At 37.0% G+C, this 26,888-nt stretch overlaps 1 protein-coding gene across 1 annotated transcript in view; it reads right to left on the reverse strand.

Annotated features, from left to right (window-relative positions):
* LOC149784407 (uncharacterized) overlaps window positions 1-22,385 on the reverse strand; it is a 105,941-nt gene extending 83,556 nt beyond the window's left edge. The window contains exons 1-3 of the mRNA XM_089932986.1: window positions 21,127-22,385; window positions 2,896-2,934; window positions 1,216-1,242 (exon numbers count right to left, since the gene is read on the reverse strand). Coding sequence (XP_089789112.1) covers window positions 1,216-1,242; window positions 2,896-2,934; window positions 21,127-22,167 — 1,107 coding nt within the window. The 5' untranslated portion in view covers window positions 22,168-22,385. The remainder of the gene's footprint in view (window positions 1-1,215; window positions 1,243-2,895; window positions 2,935-21,126) is intronic.
* Between the last annotated feature and the right edge of the window lie 4,503 nt (window positions 22,386-26,888).

Consider the following 26,888-nt stretch of genomic DNA (forward strand, 5'->3'; position numbering starts at 1 on the left):
AACATTAAATCATAATGAGGTTAGTTCTCCTATTGGAAAACGCACACACAGCATTAAAATTTAAAAATATAACAAGAAGATAGATATACACACGACTCCAAAAAGACATGCAAAAATAAAGAATTCAGCTGAACACCATATGACTTTGATCCGCCATTATTGTATCTTTACCTGTCATGAAATTGCTTTAGTAGTAAGGTTAATAAAGCACAAGGATACCTATATAAAACTTTTACAACCTCTCTCTTGTCACACATATGATATCGATGCAATCAAACTATGTAAATATGTCGCGTACTTCAAAAGCGACAGAGAGTGCGGATATATATTTACTAACAACTTCCATTCCGGTCATATTTTAGAGACATATAATACTTTCTAAATGTGACAGAGACTATTCCTTTTACATACATGGCACCATTGCAAACATTCTCCAATATATTGTCTGTCATAAGAACATAGCCCATACCGCAAATCTAGAGACATCCTTTCTAAACGTGACAATGCAGAGATGGAAATATAAAACGCAACGTTTTCATTTTCATGTAAACCTCACATTTCAGCCGTTGACAATTCTTTGCTAAACATTAATTCAAAACAAGGCGGGTATGAATTGAAATACTTTTGGAGCCTGGCACGCGCTGAGATCAAAACATTTCGACATTAGTTCCTTTCCTGTTAAAGACAGAAACAAATATCGACTAAAACAAATTTGTTTCGCAATCCAAGAAACACTTGCAACAAGGATCAATACTTTGCTTAAGACACAGGCCATGACCATATAAATTTACAATATCCGCCCGTATCGCGAAATGTACCTATTGAAGATATTGCGTATTTAAAACATCCCGCATAAAAATTAATACTGGTACTTATTTCCGTAAGTAAACAATGCGTACCCAGACACACACAAACTCACACGCAATCCCTCTCTGCCTCTGTCTCCCTCGCATTGGGAAACACGCAAACACGCACACATACATACACACACATGCAAACACGCACACATACACACATACACATTCAAGCACGCATACATATATACAAACACACAAACACACACACACACACACAGATATATATATATATATATATATATATATATATATATATATATATATATATATATATATATATATAAAGATATATATATATATATATATATATATATATATATATATATATATATACACACATGTATACAATTATCCTTACAGTTTCGACATTCGATACTTCTTCGCACTGAAAAGAAAGATATTTAACAGTTAAATTCATTGCATAACAACATGCAGTTTAAGTTTCAAAATATATTAAACAAAGATATGAACGCTAGCAACGAACACGTACAAATAAGCATTTCACATTTTCAAAAAGGAGAGAATTTCCCTCCGCATTGTGACACTTATCGCTTTACGACATTGCACATTTAGGGAAAGTTATATATTTCAATTTGCTGCATTGCCTAGTGGTTATGTCTATATATATTTTATTCATATTCATTACCTGACATGAGTGTTTGTTAATTTCTTCAAAGATAATCTTCTTTAGATTTTTAATTTTCGAGCATAGGGTAACAAATATTTATTTTCCTGGATTGTATTTTATTCTATTATTTGAATAATTTCCAAATAATGTTGTTTCATTCCTATCCGTCAATATTCCACATTGATCCGCCAGACATCAAGTTTCCGATATTTAAGCATATAATTCATTATTTTACAACTATATTGTCTATTCCACTTTGCTCTGTGATCTACCCCAATAACGTATGAGATATGAAAATGATGAAGATGACATAAACTCTTGGAATTGAGGGATATAAAGGGCCGTCATTAATGGAATGGAATTTATGACCTAATGAAATATTTTATTTTAGTTTCGATTGTATGGATTCAACCATCAGCATATACTACAAAACCAAACATTCTTTCGTTGACAAATATCATAGAAACATTCGCTTCATTGATTACAGTGTTTAATAAAAAAATATGTCCAAGAACTTGCATGCAAAAGAACGTTGTACAAATTAATTAAATATTGGAACGCTTTGAGATATAAGTTCAAAACGTCTGACACCATGGCAAAGTCATCATATAGTTTCAAATAAATATTCAACCCTGTCAGTACCCAATTCTAGCATCGAGGATAATGACACATCGTACGCGCTAAACATATTAACTTATTAATATTCATCGTCTTGTTGAATAATCCTAAGATGAAAATCATAAAACTTCTAGAGTTGTCATTGGAACACACATTCAGCATTTCAATAAAAAAATATATACAAGAAAATCGATCAAAGCACGACCAAAAAAAGACACGCAAAAGCAAATGATTCGACAGAACACCAAACGACATTGACCCGCCATTATTGTAACTTTACCTTTCGTGAAACTGCAATGGTAGTAAAATTAACAAAGCACAGAGAGATTTATACAAAAACTGTACAACTCCTCTCTTGTCATATTTTATCCATTGACCATAACTTGTTATTCATCAAGTCAAAACTATGCGGACATGATTTGAAATACTGTTCGAAGTCTGATACATGCAGACATGTAACATTTAAGTTTTATATCCTGTCATATTTGGGACGGAAACCTATCTCGCCTACAAAAAATTTCTTTTGTAATCCAGGAAAAACTTGCAAAAACACATCGACATTTTGTTTAAGACACTGTCCACTACCCATATAATTCTACAATTTTCGCCGGTATCGTGACATTTACCTTTCCATGATATTGCACATTTAAACATCGTGCATAAATATAAATACTGGTATATGTTAGCGATAAGAATCGCATACAAACCCATCCACACACAGACACACATGCAGTTTCTCTGTCTCTGTCTATCTCATATATATTTATATGTATATGAAATGTATATACTTACCTGTAGAATCCCTGTTCCAGATGAGACATTGTATCCGCGCTGAAGAAAAAAAATTAATACCTGTATACATTACCGTAATGAAACACATACATACACACATACAGACACACAACCAAACCATCTGTTTTCTTCTCACTCTCTCCCTCTCGCAAAGATATATATATATATATATATATATATATATATATATATATATATATATATATATATATATATATATATATATATATGTATCGTATTTAATTACCTTTGAATCCCTTGAATCCCATGTATCCAATCGGACAGGTATAGCGCACTGAAGATATTAATTTATTCAATTTTCGAAATAATTGTCCTTTCTATAATTAATAATGTTGCCTGAAAGAGATCTATATAATGATATCTCAGTGCAAGATTTTGTATCAATAATATCGTTATGTTTAAGTAAATGTGCTAAAATAAAGTCTGGTTTATTTTCTTCTAACTATTCAAGTCCAAATTATCTTTTCTCCACGAATTTCTATTTACACAAGAGTTAGGCTGTCATATTAGCAACATCTACAACGCTTTCTCTCAATCTTGAACTCTCTAACTTAATTAATATATATCATCTTATCGCTTAATAATGTCAAAACCTGAAATAAGAATCAGGTTTGTCTTCTTATTCCAACACATATTTGAATTCATACATGCATATTTCTAAATCTCACATTACAGACAACGAAATACACACACTATGTTTCTCGTTCCATGAAAACCGCCCATTTCAGCCATTGGCCTTAGCACAATTTGCCAAACACCAAGTCAAAACCAGGTGGACTAGAATTGAAATAATTTTGGAATCCTGCACATTTAAAATATCGTGCTCTTATGTTTTTAGTTTAGGCTCTAATAAACAGTAACAAAAGAAAGAATGAAAACAACAATCTTTGAAAAATATAACAAATAATTTATTTGCCTGGAAAAACAGTGTAAAAATGAAAAATTAAGAACTTACGGTTTTAAGAACCAAATCCAAAAGTAATCTAAAGAATAATCCACGAATTGAATTTTAGATGTCCTTGTAATGAAATGTTCTAATGAATTCAAGTTCGCATCCCAAGACAATATCCAAACTGGAAGGCGATGATGTATACTGTAGCCTTTATATTACGGATGTGTCTACAGTTCTTTGTTGATTCACAAACAATATTCCGGTGCTTGAATTTCCGAATAAAATTTACGGAAAAGTATTTGTCTAAGAATTCTGTATGAGCACTCAAATATTTCCAGGAAAAAGAATGAAACTTTTAGAATCCAAATAATTTGAATAAAAATTTAAATTTAACCCCAGACTGATCGCAACAAAAGGAGCACCTTTACCTCCCAGTGTTTAGAAGGCCGACTGAATACTTTCTCTATAGACAAAGGTTTTACAGTAACTTGAGACGCAAAACAGATTACTGGATGAGGGTCAACTCTCCAGAATTTCGAGAACGGCGTAGAAGTACTTACGTCTAAAGGCACATAGTCCCAGTCAGTGTCGATTTCACTATTATCATTCACACATTAAGAATGGATTTTTTTTTAAAAAATGGTTGTTTACTTGATTCCCAATCAAAGTCAGGAACTAGGTCAGCATAAGATACAAAGTTCGGTGTTTACAACTAACAGTCAGGTCAAACTAATTTCTGGAAAATATCAAATTCCGTGTAAACAAACTTACATTACTTTGACATGTAATGAAATTTAAAAAAAAGATTTTAAAACTTACAATCAATTAAATTAAATCAAATGTAAATGAAATCAAATATACATAACAGTGCATATACATTAATAATTGTATACTTTACCGTAATGAAACACGTCAATATCCATACAAACAGACAAACACGCAGACTATCTGTCACTCTCTCTCTCCCAATCTCTCCCGCAAATATAAAAATAGTCGGTGTGAGATACTGATTTTTCGAAAAAATTTATAATGTTGCCTAAAAGATAATGATCTCACAATGCAAGAAATTGCTAATATCTGGAACGTTTTCTCTCAATCTTAACTTAATGAATATATCTCCTCTTGTTGCTGAATAATTTTAAAACTGAAACCAATTAAAATTCCAACACCTCTAGATACATTCATACATATGTGCTCACTACAGACATGGAAATACACAATTTAACGTTTCTCTTTCCTTTTAAATGTCCCATTTCACCGATTGGCCTTAGTATAATTGGATAAACATCAAGACAAAACTAGGCGGACTAGATCCTATCGGGCCTACAACTACTTTGTTCCCTAATCAAGGAAAGTCTTGTTTAAATTAAACAACTTTTGTTTAAAACATGATGCAAATATTTTGATACTGGAATACGAATCCGTAATGAGACATCTACTTAGACATCCACAGACAGGCATAGAAGCAGTTTCTTTCCGTCCCTGTCGTATATATATATATATATATATATATATATATATATATATATATATATATATATATATATATATATATATATATATCTTTGCATTCCATGTTCCTGTAACACATATTTAACCATCCACACACAGGCACACACGCAGTCTCTCTGTCTCTCTTTCACATGCACACACGCACAGACACATACATATATACATATCTATATCTATCTATCTATCTATGTATCTTTGTATCTATCTATATACATACATACATATATATATATATATATATATATATATATATATATATATATATATATATATATATATATATATATATATATAACACATATTTGAGATCTGACAACTTCGATACGAAGGAAATAATATGGGATCGGTGCGATAGTTAAATTTAGTGCTCTACAGAAGGCAGTTTGAAAGATATTAAACATACGTATGAATAGTCATTTTAAACCAGTACCAAAAGGCATAATTATCCTACTCTATCTTGACATTGATCCCTTCATGACAAAGTTATCTTTATCAATTTCACACATTCCTAGTCGTGATGTCCATCTGGAGTTCATACAGATTCATTCCGTGTTTTCAATGTCATACAATTCGGAGACAAAATGATTAGTGTAAACAAGGTACGGTAGTACATTTCGCTAGCTTTGTGAGTCGTCAAGAACTTAAGATATGTGAAATTACGCTTCTGGTAACATAAATATTGTTACACGCACAGGGGTATTTGCTTGACCGAGCGGTTGTCAAACCCTGGCGTGATTCTCGCTAGAAGTCATAAGTTTACCCCAACTTTCCAAAGACTACCATACAACTTCAGTTGCAAATTAGAAAGTTCGACGTGTCCATTCTATACCTAAATTTTACTATAATTAATGTAAGACCACAGATAAAACAAACTGCAAATACGTATCAACCGCACATCTGTATGGTTTATCTTCATCATGTTTCAGTATCGCCAACCGTTCACGCCTTAGAATATATACGAGTATCCCCTAACACTGGGAACTATTTTAACTCCGCCACCTTAGGCCAGTCAATGTATGATTTCCAGGCACATTTCGCCAATATAACTGCACCACATTTGCCCCCATGGCGACATAAACGGTATCTGCCAAGTCCCTTCTTATTTATTCCTTTGTGTAATTTACCGGTTTCGTACTGTAAATACTGCCCTTGCAGTTACACCAACAATGTACACCACTAGATTTTAATATGGACTATCCATGGACATTCATTCGGTTTTGGCCTGCATTCACTACTAGTGAACATGGCATCATGGAAACTTACTAACACTTCACTCCGTGACGTTTGCTCCTAATAATTGGCTAATTATTTCGGGCTAGGAATATTTCCATTGCGCCGAATTCCAATAATCACACAAGTAATCACACAAATCTAAGAATTCCTAAAAACGGGGCGCTATAACCAAATGCGCATATTCCATATTTATTACAATATGTGCTGGTTTTAAGCATGGCTACCTCTAAGAATCGTAGTTGACAGTCCGATTGACCAAAGAATGTATTATACTGGAAAGGATTATCCACCTGTAAATAATTTATTGGTTATTATATATGAAGTTCACTAACCGCGACGGGGGAAATTTCTTTTCGTCATTGCATTGACCTTTCCTCGGCTATTCAGACCATCTTACGTTGAAATTAATTGGAAATATTATGATATTATTGTTCGAAAACAAATCGTTTTGGTGAGCAATGTGTCAGTGAATATTTCTGGATACGCGCAGAACGTGTACGTATGGGTAGTGGTCCTGTTTCATGTAACTAACGCGGGGATGGTTAGCGCGTATAGACTCCATTATGCTAGCTACAATGGAAACTCTGATATGTCTTATGAAAAATATCATGATTGATGTCCCATGGGGGCATGTAGCTCAAGATGATTCATGAACTTTGCACGTTGGGCACAAAACAAGTATTTTCAGATTTCTGACATTAAACTTCCCTGGCCGCGTTCAAATTTACAACTAAATGATCTTCATTAGCGATTGGGAAAGATTTTTAGTGATCAAGAAAATTGGTAAATTTTACACCGATAAAGAATTCCAACGACTACCCCAAGCAAGTTCCTCAAGGGGTAAAACTTATGCATCAAACGTTTTGTGATGCGAATTCGAGGTTGACGTTCATGGTGCTTCTTACTCATGTTCCATGTCGATAGTTGAGCTGGAGGGACCACGTAGGGACCTCCTAGCATCCACGATGCTTGCATGAAGGTTACGCTGTCTCGTTGTATTATTGATTTGCTGCCTTTTCACCCAAGATACGTGCTCAGAATTATTTTTTTTCTGAGAGCATCATCAACGAGTGTGTGATTAGAGACAAAAATTAGCCAATACGTGATGAACGCAAACGTGGTCAGTCGGTTATGCGCTAACGTTACACTCTTCCCCTGGGTTGTTGTCAGGCATTGATTATGCTAAGTACAACAATGCATATCCGGTCACCACGGCTGTACATGAAGTTTACGTAATGAATGAACCTAATTTCGATGTAGTGGATCCAATACCACTGGTAGAATTAACTGTGTAATGAAAACTGGTAGAATTAATTGTGTGGCCGTGCGTTTTATTGTGCATTTTGATGGTGCAGCACGTGGTTGTGGTTTAACCCGACATTGACGTGCAAAGATATCTCAGTGGGAAGAGTGTGTCAAGTGCGATGGCGCTAAACTTAGAGATTTTACTTCGCAGGAGCTCGTATTGAAATGTTATATAACTGACACGGCAATAACCTCATACATTCTTCATGATTCTGGTAAATGCAAGCATGGTAGTGTCAGCAAACTTATCCATCACACCGTACGCGCGTGGTCACCTGCGATGCTATTTCCACGCATGATTAAATTTTATTTCAGTGACATTTCCCAGGTAATCTCGTACATTCATAAACACAGCCCAGTATATATCAGGTTGTTTATCAGTAACGGAGGTCCTTTGATCAATTTGTTTTCGGTTTGAGGATTAATGAATTTCACAGCAGGCTGGTCTCAATGTCGTCTAAATACAACGACGAAGACGAAGATGTAATAGAGATCAATAATAACGTTCCACAAATGTGTATGTTAACTAGAACATTGCATACAAAAAATAACAACTGGTGGCCAACTCCAAGGATTGCTCTTAAAGATACCAAGCGACCCAACTTGGAACATTGAAAGGGGGATTTTGGAACACCGATTACTGCCTAGACGACGTTCTTTCCGTCCACATGGCCTAGTGTTACCTCCACAGTTTTCTTGGGCATGGCGAATGCCATCCATACTTTGAGCGTTTTGTTAATCCCACACATGAACTCGCGTGCATATTGATCGACGGGCCTCTACCTGACATTGACTTGACTGAATTTGCCGAATCATCCTCTTATTTCAGCAAGGTTTGGAGGACACTTTAATCCTCCTCATGATGATGAAAATTCAATAAATGTGCGTGTTTAGTCTCCCATTGATATCTTAGGGTTTATACTCGATGCGCGTTTACTAACAAGATTAACCATGTCTGAAGCATTTATCAGATACAATCAACAAAATCAAGTTTGCTTCCTGAGCCACCGCCAAATGCGACGCAGATGAAAGTTTTATACGCTAAGGTTCTCTGGCGAATAGGTAAATTAACCACAGTGGTATCCTGGGAAATAAGTATATTCCTCGTGTAATAACATGGGACGAAATATGTACTGTGCCAAAGGCGACATTGGAAATGTTTTGACATGGCTGAGCAGAAAACCTGTTTCTGTAATTATGCGTGGGTATCAAGGTCAAAGATCTCTGGTTGTGGGTGAATCTGCTCATGATTGCCTCTCCAAAAACGTTGAATAGAACGATGAAGTTTTTGACGATTTTCATGCCAAAGACGATCAGCTGAAACAACTAAAGGCTAGAATACGTTTGAAATCAGATCAAGAACTGCGTGAAAAACTGCGCGAGGTAATTTTGGAAGACAAGGTATAGAGACCCTGGCCACTGCGACCACATGTTTACTTAAAAATAGCATGATACCGACGTGACGACGCGCGACGGGGTCGCTCCTGTGATTTTACTGTGGATTACATCATCGAATTGACGCAACAACGAAACAATCATTGCTAGCTAAATGATGTCCAGATGCTATACGATTACCCCACTGGCGATTCTAGACAACTTACTATAAATCGTATTGATAATCGACTTGGCCATCTACGTGGTAACGTCATGTTGATTTGTCTCGAGAACAACCGGGGTCATGGTGGTAGCGTCTTCGCCGGAGTATGACCCACGCGGGTGGTAACTGCATACCCGCTGATATCACTTGCAATTCCTCACCGACAAACCCACGCAGGGGATCTGGCAATCGTAGTCCTCCAAGGTAAATAAATCGCAGGTGCATTGCTGTGACGGACCACGTGTGAATAGTTTGTTCCTCCTTCTAGTTATGCGGGCGCATACAAATATCTATTGATAACATCCAGGCCCAATATTTGTTCAAGGTGACCAGTTACGTTAACGGCGACCCGAATTGGTATTACTATTTTTTGTTTCATTGCGATCGCGCGTGTAACTTTATTGTTCAACGCGGATACTAGCCCATGACGTTTTGATACCCATAAGCGAGATTTTGTTCGCTCCTTACCCAACCGAGTGCTAGCTCTGGAACGAACTTGTTCTCTCATCAACATTTCCTTAGCGCATTGATGCCCAAATAATTGTTCCTCGAGTGTATTGTTAAAACTTTAAACGATGGCTTAATCGCGAAGAACACTGATATGTCTATTAATGCGGATACTGCCCACAGAAATTCTCAACCCTGATCAAATGTAGTATTAGCGGTCCCCATCCGTTACTTCTTCTTTGTATCGACTTGCTAAATCGACAACGGTCTACTCGTTTCTGTAAACACCGACTCGTGTGCTGTCCTGAGGTAAAAACCAAATATCAGCCTGATGAACTTCGTGGGGTGTTCTGAGGTCAAACCAGCCACGTGAATTATTTTAGTGGCGGTAAATAGATCTGCCACAATGCTTGTAGCACCAACCATTCAGCAACGTTTTCATCAACGCGAGCGGCACTGGCTAATTTGCTGCTCGCTGCGGTACCCTTACAATAACCACGTTGATTATAAAAAAAACGTACTCAACTATAATGCTGTTCTGCCCCCAACTAATAATTTGCCCCGCATTGCGATTGCCCTTAATTATCATACAACTCATTGTCGCATTGCTGTGCTATGTCAGCTTTTCTGTACGAGATATCATGACGATAACATGCATTATCTACCTGACTGAATGGAGTGTACGATCATCAGGGTACAATCGAATATCTATTTGAGTCCCAGGACCGCAGTAACTATACCCCGATAAATGTTTTTCTCCTGGATATTTTGTCCTCGCAGTTCCAGGCAACGACCGCAACGAGACTGCGATATCGCCACCACGTGTGTTTTTTATATTAATTTATATTTTCGCGCACCTCAGCGGGTACATGGCTTAGTGAACGTAATCTTTATTTTCCTTTTCACGATATGTGCATCTACTGTCCCACTGTGGACCTTACATCGCAGACAATAGAAACTTATGGACATTTTATATGTCTGGCGAGCTTAACATAGATGACATAAGCGACAAAAAGGCACAACTTTACACGCAGATCCCAAAGGATAAGAGCCACAATGCCAATATCTTATTCATGTCCAACCTGGTAGACTCGCACGCGTGCAAATATATTCACACAACATGTTCTGGTGTTATGGATTATACATATCGTTTAAAGCATTTCTGTTCACATGCACAAACAATCTCACCAGGGTTTGTTACCATCTCGATTTCAACTCCAGCACGATACCGGATTGCATTTATAAGATATATTCAGTGAAGTTAAACACACATTTAGTAAATATCATTGATGGATTGAACAGAACGACAAGCAATGAAGCGCGTAAAAACATTAGAGACCTAATTTCTTGAGCACCAAGAAGACAAACAACAATTGCAATCATGGCAACCAGCCCGTGAAGATGTCTCCGCAAGATTCGAACAAACATTTGCCCCGCCGAAGTCTACGAAATAAATTGCCCCGGCAATAGTAGTAACCGCACAGACACTGCAGTGTCTTCCAAGTGACGTTGAAACAATACGATGTTCCACTTTAGATACGATTATCCGGTTATAGAAACAAATCAACGAGGGTATAGAGGCCGAAGAAGCCGCCGCAGCAGCACGTGATAAAGCCGGTGATATCGCTGTAGCGGTTTCCATACAATCACACTTTTTAACGATGCGATCTTTCAGGCAATTGCTAAAGATCATGTTACGTTCGCCAAGAATGAGTATGACCGCAGAAGGCAAAATTTATTGCCATGAATAAAACCTAAATCTTTCAACGATTGGAAAAATCGGTTTATCGAGAGTACACTGGAAAATAAATGGTAGCCAAGAATGAACCCAAGGTTAATTGTAACATTAACGTAAATCATTTGTGGGAGTTTGTGCACCGCAACAATTCCTACGATATCATCAACAATACAACGACAATATGTCAACAATTGTACAACTACGGTGTCATTAAACCACATATATAAGTCGTACTGATCAACTAAAGTCATCACATTGATTAATAGCAGTATTTAGAATATAAGTATTCCCATAATGGATTCTGCCGCAGTAATCTCACGGCTTGACCGCATAATTGCAAATACAACTCCGTTAATGGCATCGACGGTTTCCCTGTCAATAACTTGAATTTGATGTTATATTTCCCAACTTGCTTAGCGGAGGTGAACATGCACTTGAAATTGCACTTACGCAACTGCACTCGTACTACAGTTCGCCTAATATTCGATCGGCACAGTTTGGTGGTTTACCAGCTAATAATTCACTTGTTTTTTTTTCATGTAGAAATCGGACTGACGGGTGCTCCCCCCAACTGTTATGTCGAGGCAATTCGCGATGGTGCTTGCAAAATCGATGCAATCGACGCTGAATTTCAGCGGAGTATAAACAATTATCAGAGGATAAAATTCGAAGATTGCGATTACTGTACTCAAGCCAGCGCTAAGTTCGACCACTAAAATATCCACCGCAGATACCAAATCGATATTGGAGTATCTTCGATCAAGATGGTGCTTGGGTGGGGAAGTAGTGACATTGGACTACTAACAGTAAATTATTCTCCAGATGAAGACGGGCGTCATGTGGTCCCGGGCATCGTTAACATTACATTGTCGATCGCAGTAAATCTGTTTCCGGATGTTATCATCATGCCTCTGTCTACCAGGGCAGAAGTGAGTTAACGCACCAAGGATATATCCTGTATAGTGTCTCCCCGAATGTGTCTCCGGGAAATCTTTGTCCGGTAGTGCCTGCGCAGCCGGTCTTTCTAGAATGTTACAATAACATCCTAATCCGGGCCAAATTTACACTGACAGATCAATATGGTCATTTACTTGGCCTGCGTAGGAAGACACTTGCCGTTAGCTTGTACATCAGAGACGTCGAAAGCAAACTATAGTCGGAGTACCGTGGCATTCTGCGCAATGAATTGTAGCAGTTGTAATAATGCTCATATATCGATACACCACTGCTCCGGTACGAGTTGTACATTCAATAGTGCCTGTATTACGAAGATGGCTTTAAAAATATTGTTAAGGGATTATTTAGTAAAGTTTCCCCTATTGTTCGTGAACTTTGTATTTTACTCGCTATAACATTAGGCGAGAAGGTCATCGGGTTTTCAAAATATACAATTATAGGGGATGTTATTATTTCATTGTCAGTGAGCAAACTTGCTGCCAGGGGTTTCTTTCCGATAAAAAGTAGATTATCTAGATCAGTTTCATAGAGAACTAGTTCGCCACTGACCATAAGTGGTCTGCTGCAGCTACTGCAAAGTACCAAATGAAAGCACACCAAGGTCAGTAAAATAATCAATGCGGCCGCAGCAGCAAGGTTAACAGAGCTAGTGTCAACGACCTGTCGTTGGCCATCATAAATGACCGAAGCAACTCATTGCCCGTCGACAACATAACTGCGATTCTCATTCCAGGATCTGGACTCCGACTCTCGCGTCAACCAACCAGTTGGTTAATCAATCAGTAATAACATAAATATGTTCAAATGTATATCCAATCCCGCATTCGGCATAGATGAACCCATTCGCAAATATGAATCCGTGCGCGATTATCAGTATAAATAATATGATGTACGCATGCCAGATGATCTCAGTCTAATAGAGCTTCAGGTTCAAAACACAAACATTTATGTCTCATCCGCTGAGGCCTTCGTGGAAATCAAAGGAACACTCATAAAAACAAATGGCACTCAATACATCGCTGTGGCACGTGCTGTATGTGTCAACAATGGAATGATAGCTGTTTTAACAGCGCCCGAAACATCATCGACACCAAGAAAACAGAAGACTGCCTGGACAAACTTAACGTGGCAACGACAATACTTTCACTTACACGATACTCTGATGATTAGATATACAAAAAAGCAAGCTAACCTTCTTGCTGTTTCAACCCTTCCCAATGCAAATTTCCACATGGGATTTAAGCACGTTTAGAACAAATTAACGGCCGAGGTCAGTTTATTTGGGTAATTCCACTGTCACATATTTTGGGGTTTTTTTTGTAGAAATGTAACAAAGGTGGGCCAAATTTATAGTTCTTCTGAAATGATGCGGCACCGACGACAAAGCTATTTGGCGCGCTGTGAGTACAGGAGCAGGTTCAAATGCAATTGCATCCGCGCTTGCAGCTCTACATGGAAAGGTTACACTGTCAAAACTGTTGCTGTGAATGTCCACGCACAAAAATTTATATATTGAATTTCAGGATATTGATAGATTAAACTCGTAAACAGAACAAAAAACAACCAAGGTGTTTGGTAAACTTGCTGTGTCTGAGGAGTCACAGAAATTTAATGGCTATCTGGAACCATTCGAAGTAATATATATGGATTTTGATTAGAATCATGTCTCACGTGCGTATCGCGAGCTGATGTCCTGTATCACATAAGCTAGTTCTCACTGTAACATGTATAATTATTTAGACAGTCATTCATAGACATGCATTTTCGAGCCAGTTTGGATAAGACAAGCACGGTTATTGACCAATATATATGTATTGCTGTGATATAGTCAGACAAATACTGCTTCTCGAAGGTCGTTGACGCGCCCGTGGAAAACGTGTAGTTTCTCGAGTTAAACACATAATTGATAATGCGAGCATTTTGATAAAATATGACATACAACCATGTGGATTTGATCCTAATTCAACGTCAACTGACAAAATGATCGGCTGCCAAAAACAGCTGTGGAGTAACACAACAATTAGTGGTGTCAAATTTGCTTAGTAGACCAAACAAATTAGCGCAAACCAAGCTACGGATCATTCATATAAATGAAGCACAAGCAATGGGAAGCGGAGTGGAATAAACATTGTCGGCCGCCACTGCGACTGATACCTTCAAACCCCAAAGTGGAATATTCCCACTTCTCGCTGGAATACCCGGGTTGGTCGTTGCTGAAGCAACAGATCTTGCGTTGGGCGTTGCTGTAAATGTTGCCTGAATGGCAATGAAAAGACCACGGGAAACGGGCTAGCTCGCCCGTGACAAATAAGAAAGGCAAAAATGCAAACTAGTCCAGGGCTACGAATAACATAAAAACACATAATTGCTTAGCACTGCGACTAAGTAGAGTGTAACAATACCGTTATCTTTCGTTGATTTACTTGAGATAGCACGGAAGATACAAGTCAAATATGTCAGTGGTGTTTTATGCGCAAAGAATTACCAGTGGCGCCACATATGCATCAAACAGGAATGATTAATCTAGATTCCCATGATGATAACGGTACTCAATGGGTCGCATAACAATCTTTTCTTCCTTCGTATGATTCCTCACCACCGCAAGAATTCATCACTTATGCACGCGGCACTGGTAAAGATCCCCTGCTCTGGACGCACACAAAAGCACACTGATCTACTAATATGTGGGTTAGATGCCATGGCAATGATTGACACAATTGCAGGCGGCGGCAGCAAAGTTGATATTACCGCGCATAATCATGTGGCTGCTGTACACGAATACACTTTGATCCGCACGGTGCAATGGCAGCTCAATTAATTGCGTTCTAATTAATAAACAAGACCGTAGAGATCTAGGAATCATCACGAAAAAAGCAACATTACACGTGAAACTTTGCAATCAAAGACGATTTACCCGCGTTAATGGACCTCACCGGGGTCGGCCGATATGATCTTGTTGTTTCCCAGAATCAATTTGGCCATCTGCAAAATTAATGACATTATCAGCAAGATGTTAGGGTCAACCACATGTAATATCAGATATAAATGAAACTGGTAAAATAAGAGATTCGGGCATATCCCACGCGATCATCAGCGATGAAATAAACAACCGAGTTTCACGAGCCGACGACAAAATAACGGGAGAACTCAGCATGTATAATAACAAAATAGTTTATGTGAGTAACCCAGATGAAGACCACGATGTGGTGACAATTGCGTTGACAACCGCGACAAAGACATAACTAAGCTACAAGATTATTGTAATGAACATATAAAGTCATTTAATCGGTTACCTGTAAACATCAGGGATTACTTTAAAACCAGCAACGATTATATTGGGAAACCCAAGGAAATCCAGATAAAACTTGCCGATATTGCTATGAAACTAACCTGTTAGAAAAACAGACTGATGGGGGGAGCGATGATAACATTAAAGTCTTATTAACTGAAAAACTAAATATTGCCAAGATTGGTATCAAAACACATACAAACCAGTTGGGTTTTCTTTGTGTCGATAAATCAATCAGTGATCAACTTGGTAATTTCCGCTATGACACCACAACCATTGATGAGACGATCCAGCTAAAAATCTGCGGAATATTGCCATCAAACTAAACGAGTTCAAAACAGACTGATGAGGGGGTGGTGTTAACATCAAAATGTTAATATCTGGACTAGATAAAGCCATTACGGATATCATAATATTAAAAACTGAAATTGGTGACCAACTCCAAGGTGAAATCCGCGCCTCCTACGAAGACTTTAAAGAAAGTGGGGTGGACCCATCCAACCCCGTCTATGGTGGCGTGTATGCAAACGCATTTTGTTTCCATGTAACATATTTTGGTCATCACCTAAGTTGCAAGCTACTGGCTGATCAAATGGCTAAGATGATCATCAGTCACGATTTGTCTACAACAGCGAAGACAAATGAACGTGATAAAAGGAATCAACTGCGCAGCAATCTTGATTCGGCTACATTATCATTGAATGATGCGTTGAAGTTTTATACATCGTCGCATGATTGCGACGCAATTACTGCCTTGTATTTACAATAAGGGCCACTATGACTGACGCCCAACAATACCGACTTAACAAAATCAACTACGAAGAGATACAATTACGTGCCGTGATCAGCAAAGGCTGTAATACACCAATATAAGAGTGATATCATCGACGTTGTATGTGGTATAATTTTCGGCCGCCACGGTGAAGCTTGGCGTCAACGAAATAGTCATCAGTTGGAATAACGATCAGTGCCTTATCAATCGTGGCCGGTGAAGTTAATGCTGGTGGTTAACTACTATCCACGCGACCTCATACACGAATTAGCCGTCATATCAAAATCAAGACAACCGTAAAAAGAAGTTTATGTGTGATTACTAAACTGTATTCGGAAGCCAACGATGATGCTGCCATCGGTGCTTTGAGCAGGTAAAAACAAATCTCGCGCTATACGTTGATAAAGAAATAAGGTCTGTAATTTTCAGCCCATTTTTGACTGGCACCAATACGGCCTTATACTCATACTGGAACAGGATATTCATTTTCGAAGAGGATTCTCAGCTCCCATGCTCGTCGTCTAGCGGTATGTCGGCAGAGGTATGTTCAATCCAGCAATGTCTGTATGTGAGGGGGAAAATTTATGTCGATCTATGGAAAGCCCATTACCTTGCTCCAGAGAACAATTAATTAGATTTATGGAGACGGGTACTTGTTAAATCGCTATAATGCAATGTTTTCTAATCTCTGGTCGGTAGAGGTGGTGATTTTTAACTAAGCTTTCGCTTGATTAGCAGCCAGACGGACTGCTAGGGCAGGGTTAACTTCGATTTCATAGTGGAACTGTCAAAATGGAGAAATTTCAGAAACCGTTCGTCGAAAACAGGGAAGGGCAAGCTGACCGCAATTTTGGCGCCTAGACAAAAGGCGGTGTAAATATTTAATGCTGATTAGTTACGCTAAATAAGAGGCGTGTTTCCCACACGAAATTTCCTAGTTTTAAATATCGCCCCATCGAAAAATCTAATTAGTCTAAGCTTTGCAACAAGAGTAAAGGGACAAGGGACTTCGAGAGAATAGCTCTTCAGACGTATTCTCAGACGTATTATCAGATGTACCTACGCACTGATGTATCCAAGTATATGTGTATCTACATGCTTACATATCCACCTACCCACACAAAGTGTGAGGGCCAAAAGGAGGCGATACAGTAGGAAGGTTGGGAGAGAAAAAGAAAAGAAAAAGGCGAAAGGACAGAGAACAGCTATAGTGAAATTGGAGTGAACCAGAGATAAGCAGGTTGTGCAATTGTACAAGGCAACGACTTCGATTGTTCACTCGATCGTATGATGATCTGATTCTATCAGTAAAAAAGATCTGCTATTTTTATAAATATATTTGTTTTGAAATTCGGTGAAAGATATTTTCCAAAAAGAAGTGTATCTTCCTAATGTATTGTATTATCCCAGTTGTTTATGTAACTGATTAAATTTTGATTTTTTATGTACGGGGGCTCTAGTCATTCTGTTCTATATATCTGCTCAGATCTATATTTACTCTACCTATAAGTTTACTCGATCCGGGCAATAACACCGAGGGCGATCAACCTCTAGATAACGAGAACCGAATAAAGTGGACACCTTGAAAGAAGGTACAATCGGACAATCCATCCACACCACAAATAAAGTGGGTTCGATTCATTGTATGACAGCAATCTAACCCTTTACGCCAGGGACAACTATTACATATGGGTAAATACAAACTAATATATCAAGTTAATCGCACCAATGGGAATAAATGCGTTGTATATCGCACCTTATCAAATCCAGTATTAAAGGAATTCATGTTAGTTTTGGCATGACCGTTAAGCTGTAATATGAATTTATTTTAATATGGGTGGAGAGTAATTCTGACTGAGGACAGCTCAACTCTAGCAAATATTGATTCCTCCTTGTTAAAAAGCCCACACATAATCGACATGTGAGATTCGACCTGTTCTTTTGTTTAGGTCAACCTGAATGATATTTCCTCATTGAGTATCTTTCAAGGCAGGCGCAATCGATAACAGTGTACTAAATGTGAAAATACTATTCAGTCTACTTTTAGCGATTGATAATATAACTGAGGCTTTCGTGTGGGTAATATCACCATCGGACAATTGAATTTTTAAATGTTTTTGACTAGAGGCTTGTATTTTGATATTGATTTTTCATGCATGTCATTGACATCAATGGAATCTCCATATCCACTGATTATTTTATTGGTCACACCACGATCATAGATTACTAGCTGGCGTTTCCTTTTGTTTGCATTTCGAATAGATCAACAACAAGCTTATGATCAAGTACACTGAGACCACAAGGGCTAAATGATTCGTAACACTCGACGAGATAATAACCCGACATCTGCAGGACATTGCTATCGTCTGCGTATCAATTCTGCATGGTATTATCAAACATTCTCCTGAAGAATCCAGAGATAGTACTTCCGTTCTTTTTGGTGCATATTTGTAATAATCTATCAATAATCCTATATACCTTGATTTCTTTCATAGGAATCCGGAATGACTGTGTTGATAAATGAGAATTAATTACTAGGTCGCCATGCGAGTATGTCTGTTACGCACGATTGCATAAAAACCGACTCACTAGCATCATTTTTTGGTGAGGTGTGCTTAGTCGTCACGGCAAATGGCGTGGTGCGTGCAGGCAAGGCGATGGGTACCGTTTACCAGCGTACCTGGGTTCGAATCTCCGTAGAGTACGAATTAAAAATGCTCTAACCTGTATGACAGTATTACTTCAATTAAATATTACTTCTGCATATTATTATCAAGCATTCTCAGGTAGAATCCAGGGATACCACTTTCTGTTCTGTCTGGTGTATATTTGTAATTCTCTCTCTCTCTCTCTCTCTCTCTCTCTCTCTCTCTCGTGGGATTGATCCTCCACGCGGGCATGTAGTTTAGGTAATTCATACCAGAGTTCAATTTAGTTTGCGGTTACCGTGCTGCTTGCATAATGGATGTCCCCCCTCCACGTTTCCTAGTCATTTTATATTTTCTCAAAACAAAACGCTCTTTAGAGTTTAATTTTCGAGCTTATGGTATCAAAGACATTATGTTTACATAATTCTTTTTATTCTATCATATGAATAATGCCCAAAGAGGATTGTTCCATTCCTATCCTTGAATATTCATCATTGATCGGCCAGACATCAAGGCTGGGATATTTAAGTATCTAACTCACTGTTTTACAAATATATTTCCTAATTAATGTCCTTCTGTGATCTACCTCAGTAACAACTGAGATATGAAAATGATGAGGACATAAACTCTTTGAATAGTGGGATAGAAAGGGGCGTCGTTACCCGAATGGAATTTATGATCCAATGAAATATTTTATTCCATGTTCGATTGTACCGATTCAACATTTAACATATACTACATAACCATCCATTCTTGTGTGCACAAATATCAGAGAAACGTCAGCTTCAATCAGTTTGCATTGATATTTTGACGACCTCATACGATTTCCTGCAGCCAGATAACACTCCAGGCATAGTCACTATTAATTTATAAAAATGTTTAAAGTGACAGCTGTTTTTCTTTCATAAATTACAACTTTGACTATTTCTTAGCTAACGGACTCACAGACGAGACCTGATATATATCATATGAACTATACCAATGCAATGGAACGGATATATTTCAACTGCGATAGATAGCGCGGATAAAAATTGTACGTAGATTTTCCATTTCATTTTGATGGCATTTGTGCTACAGATAATGCTTTCGAAATGTGACAAAGGTTACTCAGCCTGCGTACATGGCAAACTTTCAAACTTCTATATCTTATGTCCAAAGAACATAACCCATAAAGTAAATCTCGGTACATTCACAATAATAATTCCACAGTAGTTGTAAGCTAAAAAGACCAGACCCAAATAAGCGTACTTAATTCTATTCATAATGATCCTGATATCAAGCCCATAGACATAGAGAATATTTTAGATATGGATTAGTTATTTACAGAATAATATTTTAATATTTTCTATAAAAAATATCAATTCAGGTCAAGCAGAAATGAACTGAATTTTGGACAAGGTCAAGTCAATGTACAATATTACATGGTTATACTAAAACAAAAAAGCAAATATATGTACCAGTAATTGCTCCTAATTCCTTCCCATGCTTACCATGAAAATGACCAAATCAATATTACAAAGTGTCGATGATCTGACAAATTCAGCATCACTGTTCGTAGACGCATGGTTACGACATCTTACAAACTTTATTTTGTTTACCATATGTAGGTGTAAACATTCTGAAAGAAAACATTCAGGGTCTCCGCTAATATTCTATATGTCAAAGTATAATTCTCATTATCGAATTTCAAGAACGTTTTCCAAAAATGCGGCTATAATTGCTGTTGGGACTGCAACAACTAAGATAATACTATAATTAGACTAATAGACTATGAGTTAAAGAAGATTGAATTGTTTTCATTAGACAAAACTATTACTTACCGGACTCAATATAGTAGAATCTTCTACAACTCCAATCAAAGAAATCAGCACATTGGGCTTAACTGCAGCCGGTGAAAAAAGTTTTCTCTCAAGACTTGGTGTAGGTATTGGTTCATTCTTCGATGCAGCTTCAGCAATTAATCGCTCAAGATCCGGGCCTTTCTGTATTTTCTCAAAGTTTGTCCCTTGATTAATTATTGTTTTAACAGTTTCGTTTGCTTCAGAACACGTTTTAATTTCCGCCTGCACATCTACCTTGAACGCAGCAGTTTGTTTTCGGAGCTCACCGTAAATTTTTTTGATCTTACCCTTCAGTTTAGCAGCTTCCTGATCAAGGGCGCTGAGTACCCGTGAATACTGTTTTTCGAAGGCGTTTATTTCTTCCCGCTCTGCATCGTCTATCCGCCTTTCAAGTTCTATTCCCGTTTGTAAGCAAACATCTAGACGTCTCAGCTTTTCGGTGCACTTGCATAATTTTGTCTCCAAACTCTGTTGCACTTCAGCCGCTGCGTCAGCGACAGTTTTTGAAACGTGCGTATCGTGATTTAATACTTTGCACAAAACACATATCGCTATTTTACACCTTTGGCAAACAAGCTTGATCTCTTCTTCAGGATGTTTCTCACAGAATACTCTTTGTCTAATCTTGCCTTTCATTTCCAGGTCCAAAGTACCCAAATCGCTTATTTTGTGATGCTTGGTAGCTTTCGATTTTTCATGGGCATGGCAACAAGACTGACACAAGTTTTCCTCACAATCCAAACATCTACCACATGCTATGCTCTTCGGGCCGCAAAGATCACAGGCAAAGTTTTCACCGTTGTCAGTTTCGATGTAAAAGTTACTTTGAAAATCTGACACGCCTCCTTTCGGTAGTTCTACACTTGTCCTGCATAGGGGACAATCAAATCGACCATTACGAAGGTTAGCTCGCACATAATCCTCCAGACATTTGTGACAGAAACTGTGGTGACAGGGTATCAGCTTAGGACTCTTAAAACTATCCATACAAATACTGCATTCTCGTCTTCTCGTCGCCATTTTGAATAGATATTTCGTGTTGTTAAACCGATTAAAGTAGATTTACATTAGATCAAGCTTATAAGTTATTCTTTTATAGTTTTATTTGCCTCAAAATTTAGCAAGTTACAAATAAAAAGCCATGGAAATGTACATTACTTGCCTGCGTTTCCGGAACAAGTATCAGATTGTTGGATTACCAGTTTAAGGATTCGTGACTTTGTACTTCAAATTATAGTTCGACCCACTGTCCTAAATTAGACCCGGTACGATATAAATATCTTAGCAAGGGAAGGCACCGTGTAAGTCATAACACTTTAAAACTTCCCGGGTTAAATAATGTAAATAAACAGACTGGGTTTAAAGGGAAAATAATGTACTGTATGGGAAGAAAGTACTGCGCGATATTTCATTATTCTCGTAGCTGTGTTCATAGCAGTGTTGGGGGGGGGGGGGAGGGTCAATTCTTGCAGTGCCTAGGGCGACAAAATCATAAATCCGTCACTGTGGATAATGCCGAGTAATGACGTAACAAAATGAACAAGTCCTATGGCTACGTCATTCCAGTCCAATTATTGAATTGGCTGAAATTTTGTATGCTCTCGATTTCTTTTCGATTTGTACCTTATCTATACATGCGTCGAGTATACCGTGGGCATTTATAATCTGGGTACTATAATGGAACCCGTTAAATTGGTTTTTGCTTGCTCTTTTAGTGTTACATAATGATTTCGCATGAATTTAGTATTTGCATGATGATTACAAATTGTAATTTATTTTTAGATCATTAAATACCAGAGTTTTGTTGCAAAGCTTGAAAAAAAAAACAAAAAAAAAAAAAAAACCAATTACGTGGACGCTCGCTTACGTGTCCGTGCGTATATCTGTACACCTTTACAGCCGTCCGTTCATAGATTAGTTCTAATGTTCAAGTTTTCTTAAGTAGTCAGTTTCTCGTACAGATGGCAAGGGCGGTGTGTTACATGGTATTTGGATGCATCTTAATGTGTACAAGATACTGATTTACTAAATGTTAGAGGAAGTCACATGCAGGTCATTAACAGTTTTGTGTAATCTGTAAAATCAATTATAATATAGACTGTAATGATACAGTAACTAAATATACCTCAGTAGTCAGCGGTTTCACATAAAACGTGGCTCACTTACATGGCTTATAACTTACGTTTATGTAGTGGAAACACAATTTTTGTTCACTTCATATTCTGTTGGGCATATTTGTGTGCATATGAAAATGACCTAATTTGACTTCCAATTTTAGATATTTCTGAACTTTTTAATGAGATATATTTTATGTGAAAACCTTCTTACAAGGATTGTGCAAAACAAATGACATAGATGAAATTTGATCAGCATGTTTGTATCCATATCTAATAAGATTATAATTTCATGTCAGTACACAATTATTCTTTTTAATTTCAGAACACTTTGGATACGTGTTTTGCAAACGAAAAGTTCGTCCAATATACTTTGAGTTAGGCCATATCCAAGGTTCTAATTCATGATGAATATCACAAAACCGAGGAGTCACAATGTCCGTACTACCACCGTCCTGCAACTCCTTTGCTGCATTCATCCATCCATCCATTTGGCCTCGTTTTATGCAGAACGTTTATGTTTGATCCTATTTACTGCTTGCCACCTGTGACTATGTCACTCTTTCCAAGTTCATCTCAAGAAAGTGCTTGCTATAGCTTGCTGTTCAATAGATAAACAGTTTAACTATTTTTTCTTTTTCTGATATATATTTTAAATGTGCACGTTTATATACAAAGTATATGCATACCTTATTTCATATTGTTTTTCTTCCAGAAGGCTTACAAGCTGTGCAACTCCAATGCATCCGCCATCCAGACAAGTTTGTTTCACTACAACGTAAACTTGTAAGGAACTGATGTAAATGTGAGGGTTGAAGGTCCATTGAGACATTATTAAAATCCCGTGCCCAACAATGGAAGCTGCATCATCGCGAAACAATTAATGTAGTATTATGGTATTAATGATAAAACACCAGTACCAACATGAATCATTCCACCCAATGTGTTTAAAAATCCTGTATCTAATACAAAAAGATGTCATACATGAAACAACAAACTTTCTCGTACACTATGGCAAATGTTGTTTTTCACTGGATGAGGCTGTTTAGTAAGAGATAATACATCATTATACAAATTTTCACAACATTACCATCTGGAGAATTACTTGTAATGGATGTTGAATCTAGTGATTCAGCTTCTATTGAGTCTGAAGATTAAGTTTTATAATTATTTGTGAATTTGTACATTTTGCAAAGCATATAATGCAAACAGATGGCACTGCTAAGCAAAGAAGACATAATTAGGCTTGTAGCAAATTGTACGTACAATTTTCCATTATTTTTCATTCATTCTTGACATTCAAAAGTCTTTGTACAGAATCTGACATATTTACTAAAATGGAGCACTTTTTTTTAGACTCTTTCATATGTTAAGAACACAGGAAAACGCACGCACAACGTCCCATGGTGTGCTGGAAATAATGTCAAAACAGATCTAGCTCAAGAGCACTCTATCAGAAATCATAATTCTCTAATCAGAAAGTTATCTGCCAATAAAGCAGAAAAGTCCATCTTTAGAGATTATATGGGTAGCAAAATGTACAGAGCTCAGAGATTATAAATACCAGTGCAGCTGAAGCCACTTTATCCAAAAACATGAGGAACACATAAAGAAATGACTAAAAGACCTTTCCAAAAGGCTCATGGTCATAAAGGTGAATGATTTTTTCTTTGCAATAAAAAAAATCTCAATTGCAGAAAATTAACCTGGATATGAAAAATGGGTTAGATCAAGACATTCACCTATGATACAGGGAGCATAATAATGAAATAGATGAGGTTAATGCTTTATCAAGCTAAAATAGTGACTAACAAACATTACATTTTAATCAAATTACATTACCATTTAACCAAAGGAATGTTATAAACAGTAGATTACGTGACTTCACTAAAGAATAGAATTATTTTGTTTTAAAAACTAAGTGATCCAAAAGAATATAATGTTGCATATCAATATTTATCTCACCTTTCTCACATGAGTAAATGTAGTAATGTAATAATAATGTACACAGAGATCAATTTTATGATTTTCTGTTTTTATGACTGAGTATTTGACTCATTTTTATTTTGCATTATTCATCACTTTATACTTGTGATGATTTATTTAATGTATGTTAAAAAAAGAAAGTAAAGAATTACATTGATTCTAAAGATTTACTGCACATCAAAATCAAAATGTTGCAAATGAAATATAAATTAATTCTATATTAGAATGAAGCCCATGTGGTGTTCCATTGTCTTTAATATTACTTGTGGCATAGTGGTCAGTGTGTCTGTTTTAAATCTGGTGGTCATGGGTTTAAATCCATGCAGAGTCATACCAAAGACTTTTAAAAAATAGTTTGTAGCTGCCTCGCTTGGTGCTCAGCATTAAGAGGTTAGTGTTAGGAATGGTTGGTCTGGTGTCTGGATAATGTGACTGGGTGGGACATCATGCTACATATTTGCTTGGTGCTCAGCATTAAGAGGTTTGTGCTAGGACTGGTTGGTCTGGTGTCAGGATAATGTGACTGGGTGGGACATCATGCTACATATCTGCTTGGTGCTCAGCATTAAGAGGTTAGTGTTAGGACTGGTTGGTCTGGTGTCAGGATAATGTGACTGAGTGGGACATCATGCTACATATCTGCTTGGTGCTTGGCATTAAAGGGTTAGTGCAAGGACTGGTTGGTCTTGAGTCAGGATAATGATGCCCCAGTGTTAGACATAACTATAAACTGTCACAGTCCAGTCATTGTAACAACATGACTGAAAATTGTTAAAGCTACATTAAAAATAAAATTTAGACACACAAGATATTCACTGGTACATATTGGAAAATGTTATTTGGTGTTTTATGTCACATTTTTGGACAATATCCAATAAATATTGTATTGTGCAATGATATATCATTCACAATTACTCATAATCAATATAATGCTACTAAGAAATTGTCAAAACTACAATAACTACAACCAAGCATAGTGAAGTATTTCATAATTACAACCAACTTGCTTCCATTTTAAAATCTTGTCACCTAATTGGTGACATTCTTTTGATTCTTTTTGTAGATTTCACATAAAGCCAATAAACAATGCCTAATTTAGTACAAATTGAATTTATACATCTTCATGCATGTAAGAACTACCAAGGTATCTAACTATTAAAGTGCTGAGCTAAGTACATCATGTAACATCACAACAAATAAATAGTATCAGAATTGTTTCCCAACTTTTAATTATGACACTGGCTAAGTAACTGGTCCCTTGGTGTAACACAACAGATGTATCTCATGAATAATTCCTAATAAAATATAATCCCAAAGTAATGGTGTTAATTGCATAATATCAATATTAATCTAAATATGGTAAATATGTGGTAGAATTTAACCTCAAACATTCTCCAATTTACTTTTTTGTATCTGAAAATTAGAATATCCAAAGAAATGAAACATTAATTGAATTTCTGTCAAAAACAAAAAAGCTTTGACTACCTGACTATTATTCCCTCAATTTCAAGTCAGATATAACAGCATGAAGATTTGCATCTAAAAAGTGAGTGAGGAAAATGGCATTATATTGGAATATCTATTATATAATAGTGTAATGAAAATGGTTTGGGTTTTTTGTGGAGTTTAATGCCACTTTCA

The sequence above is a fragment of the Sinohyriopsis cumingii genome, chromosome 14, assembly GCF_028554795.1.
Source record: "Sinohyriopsis cumingii isolate HCF-2022 chromosome 14, ASM2855479v2, whole genome shotgun sequence".
Taxonomy (NCBI): domain Eukaryota; kingdom Metazoa; phylum Mollusca; class Bivalvia; order Unionida; family Unionidae; genus Sinohyriopsis; species Sinohyriopsis cumingii.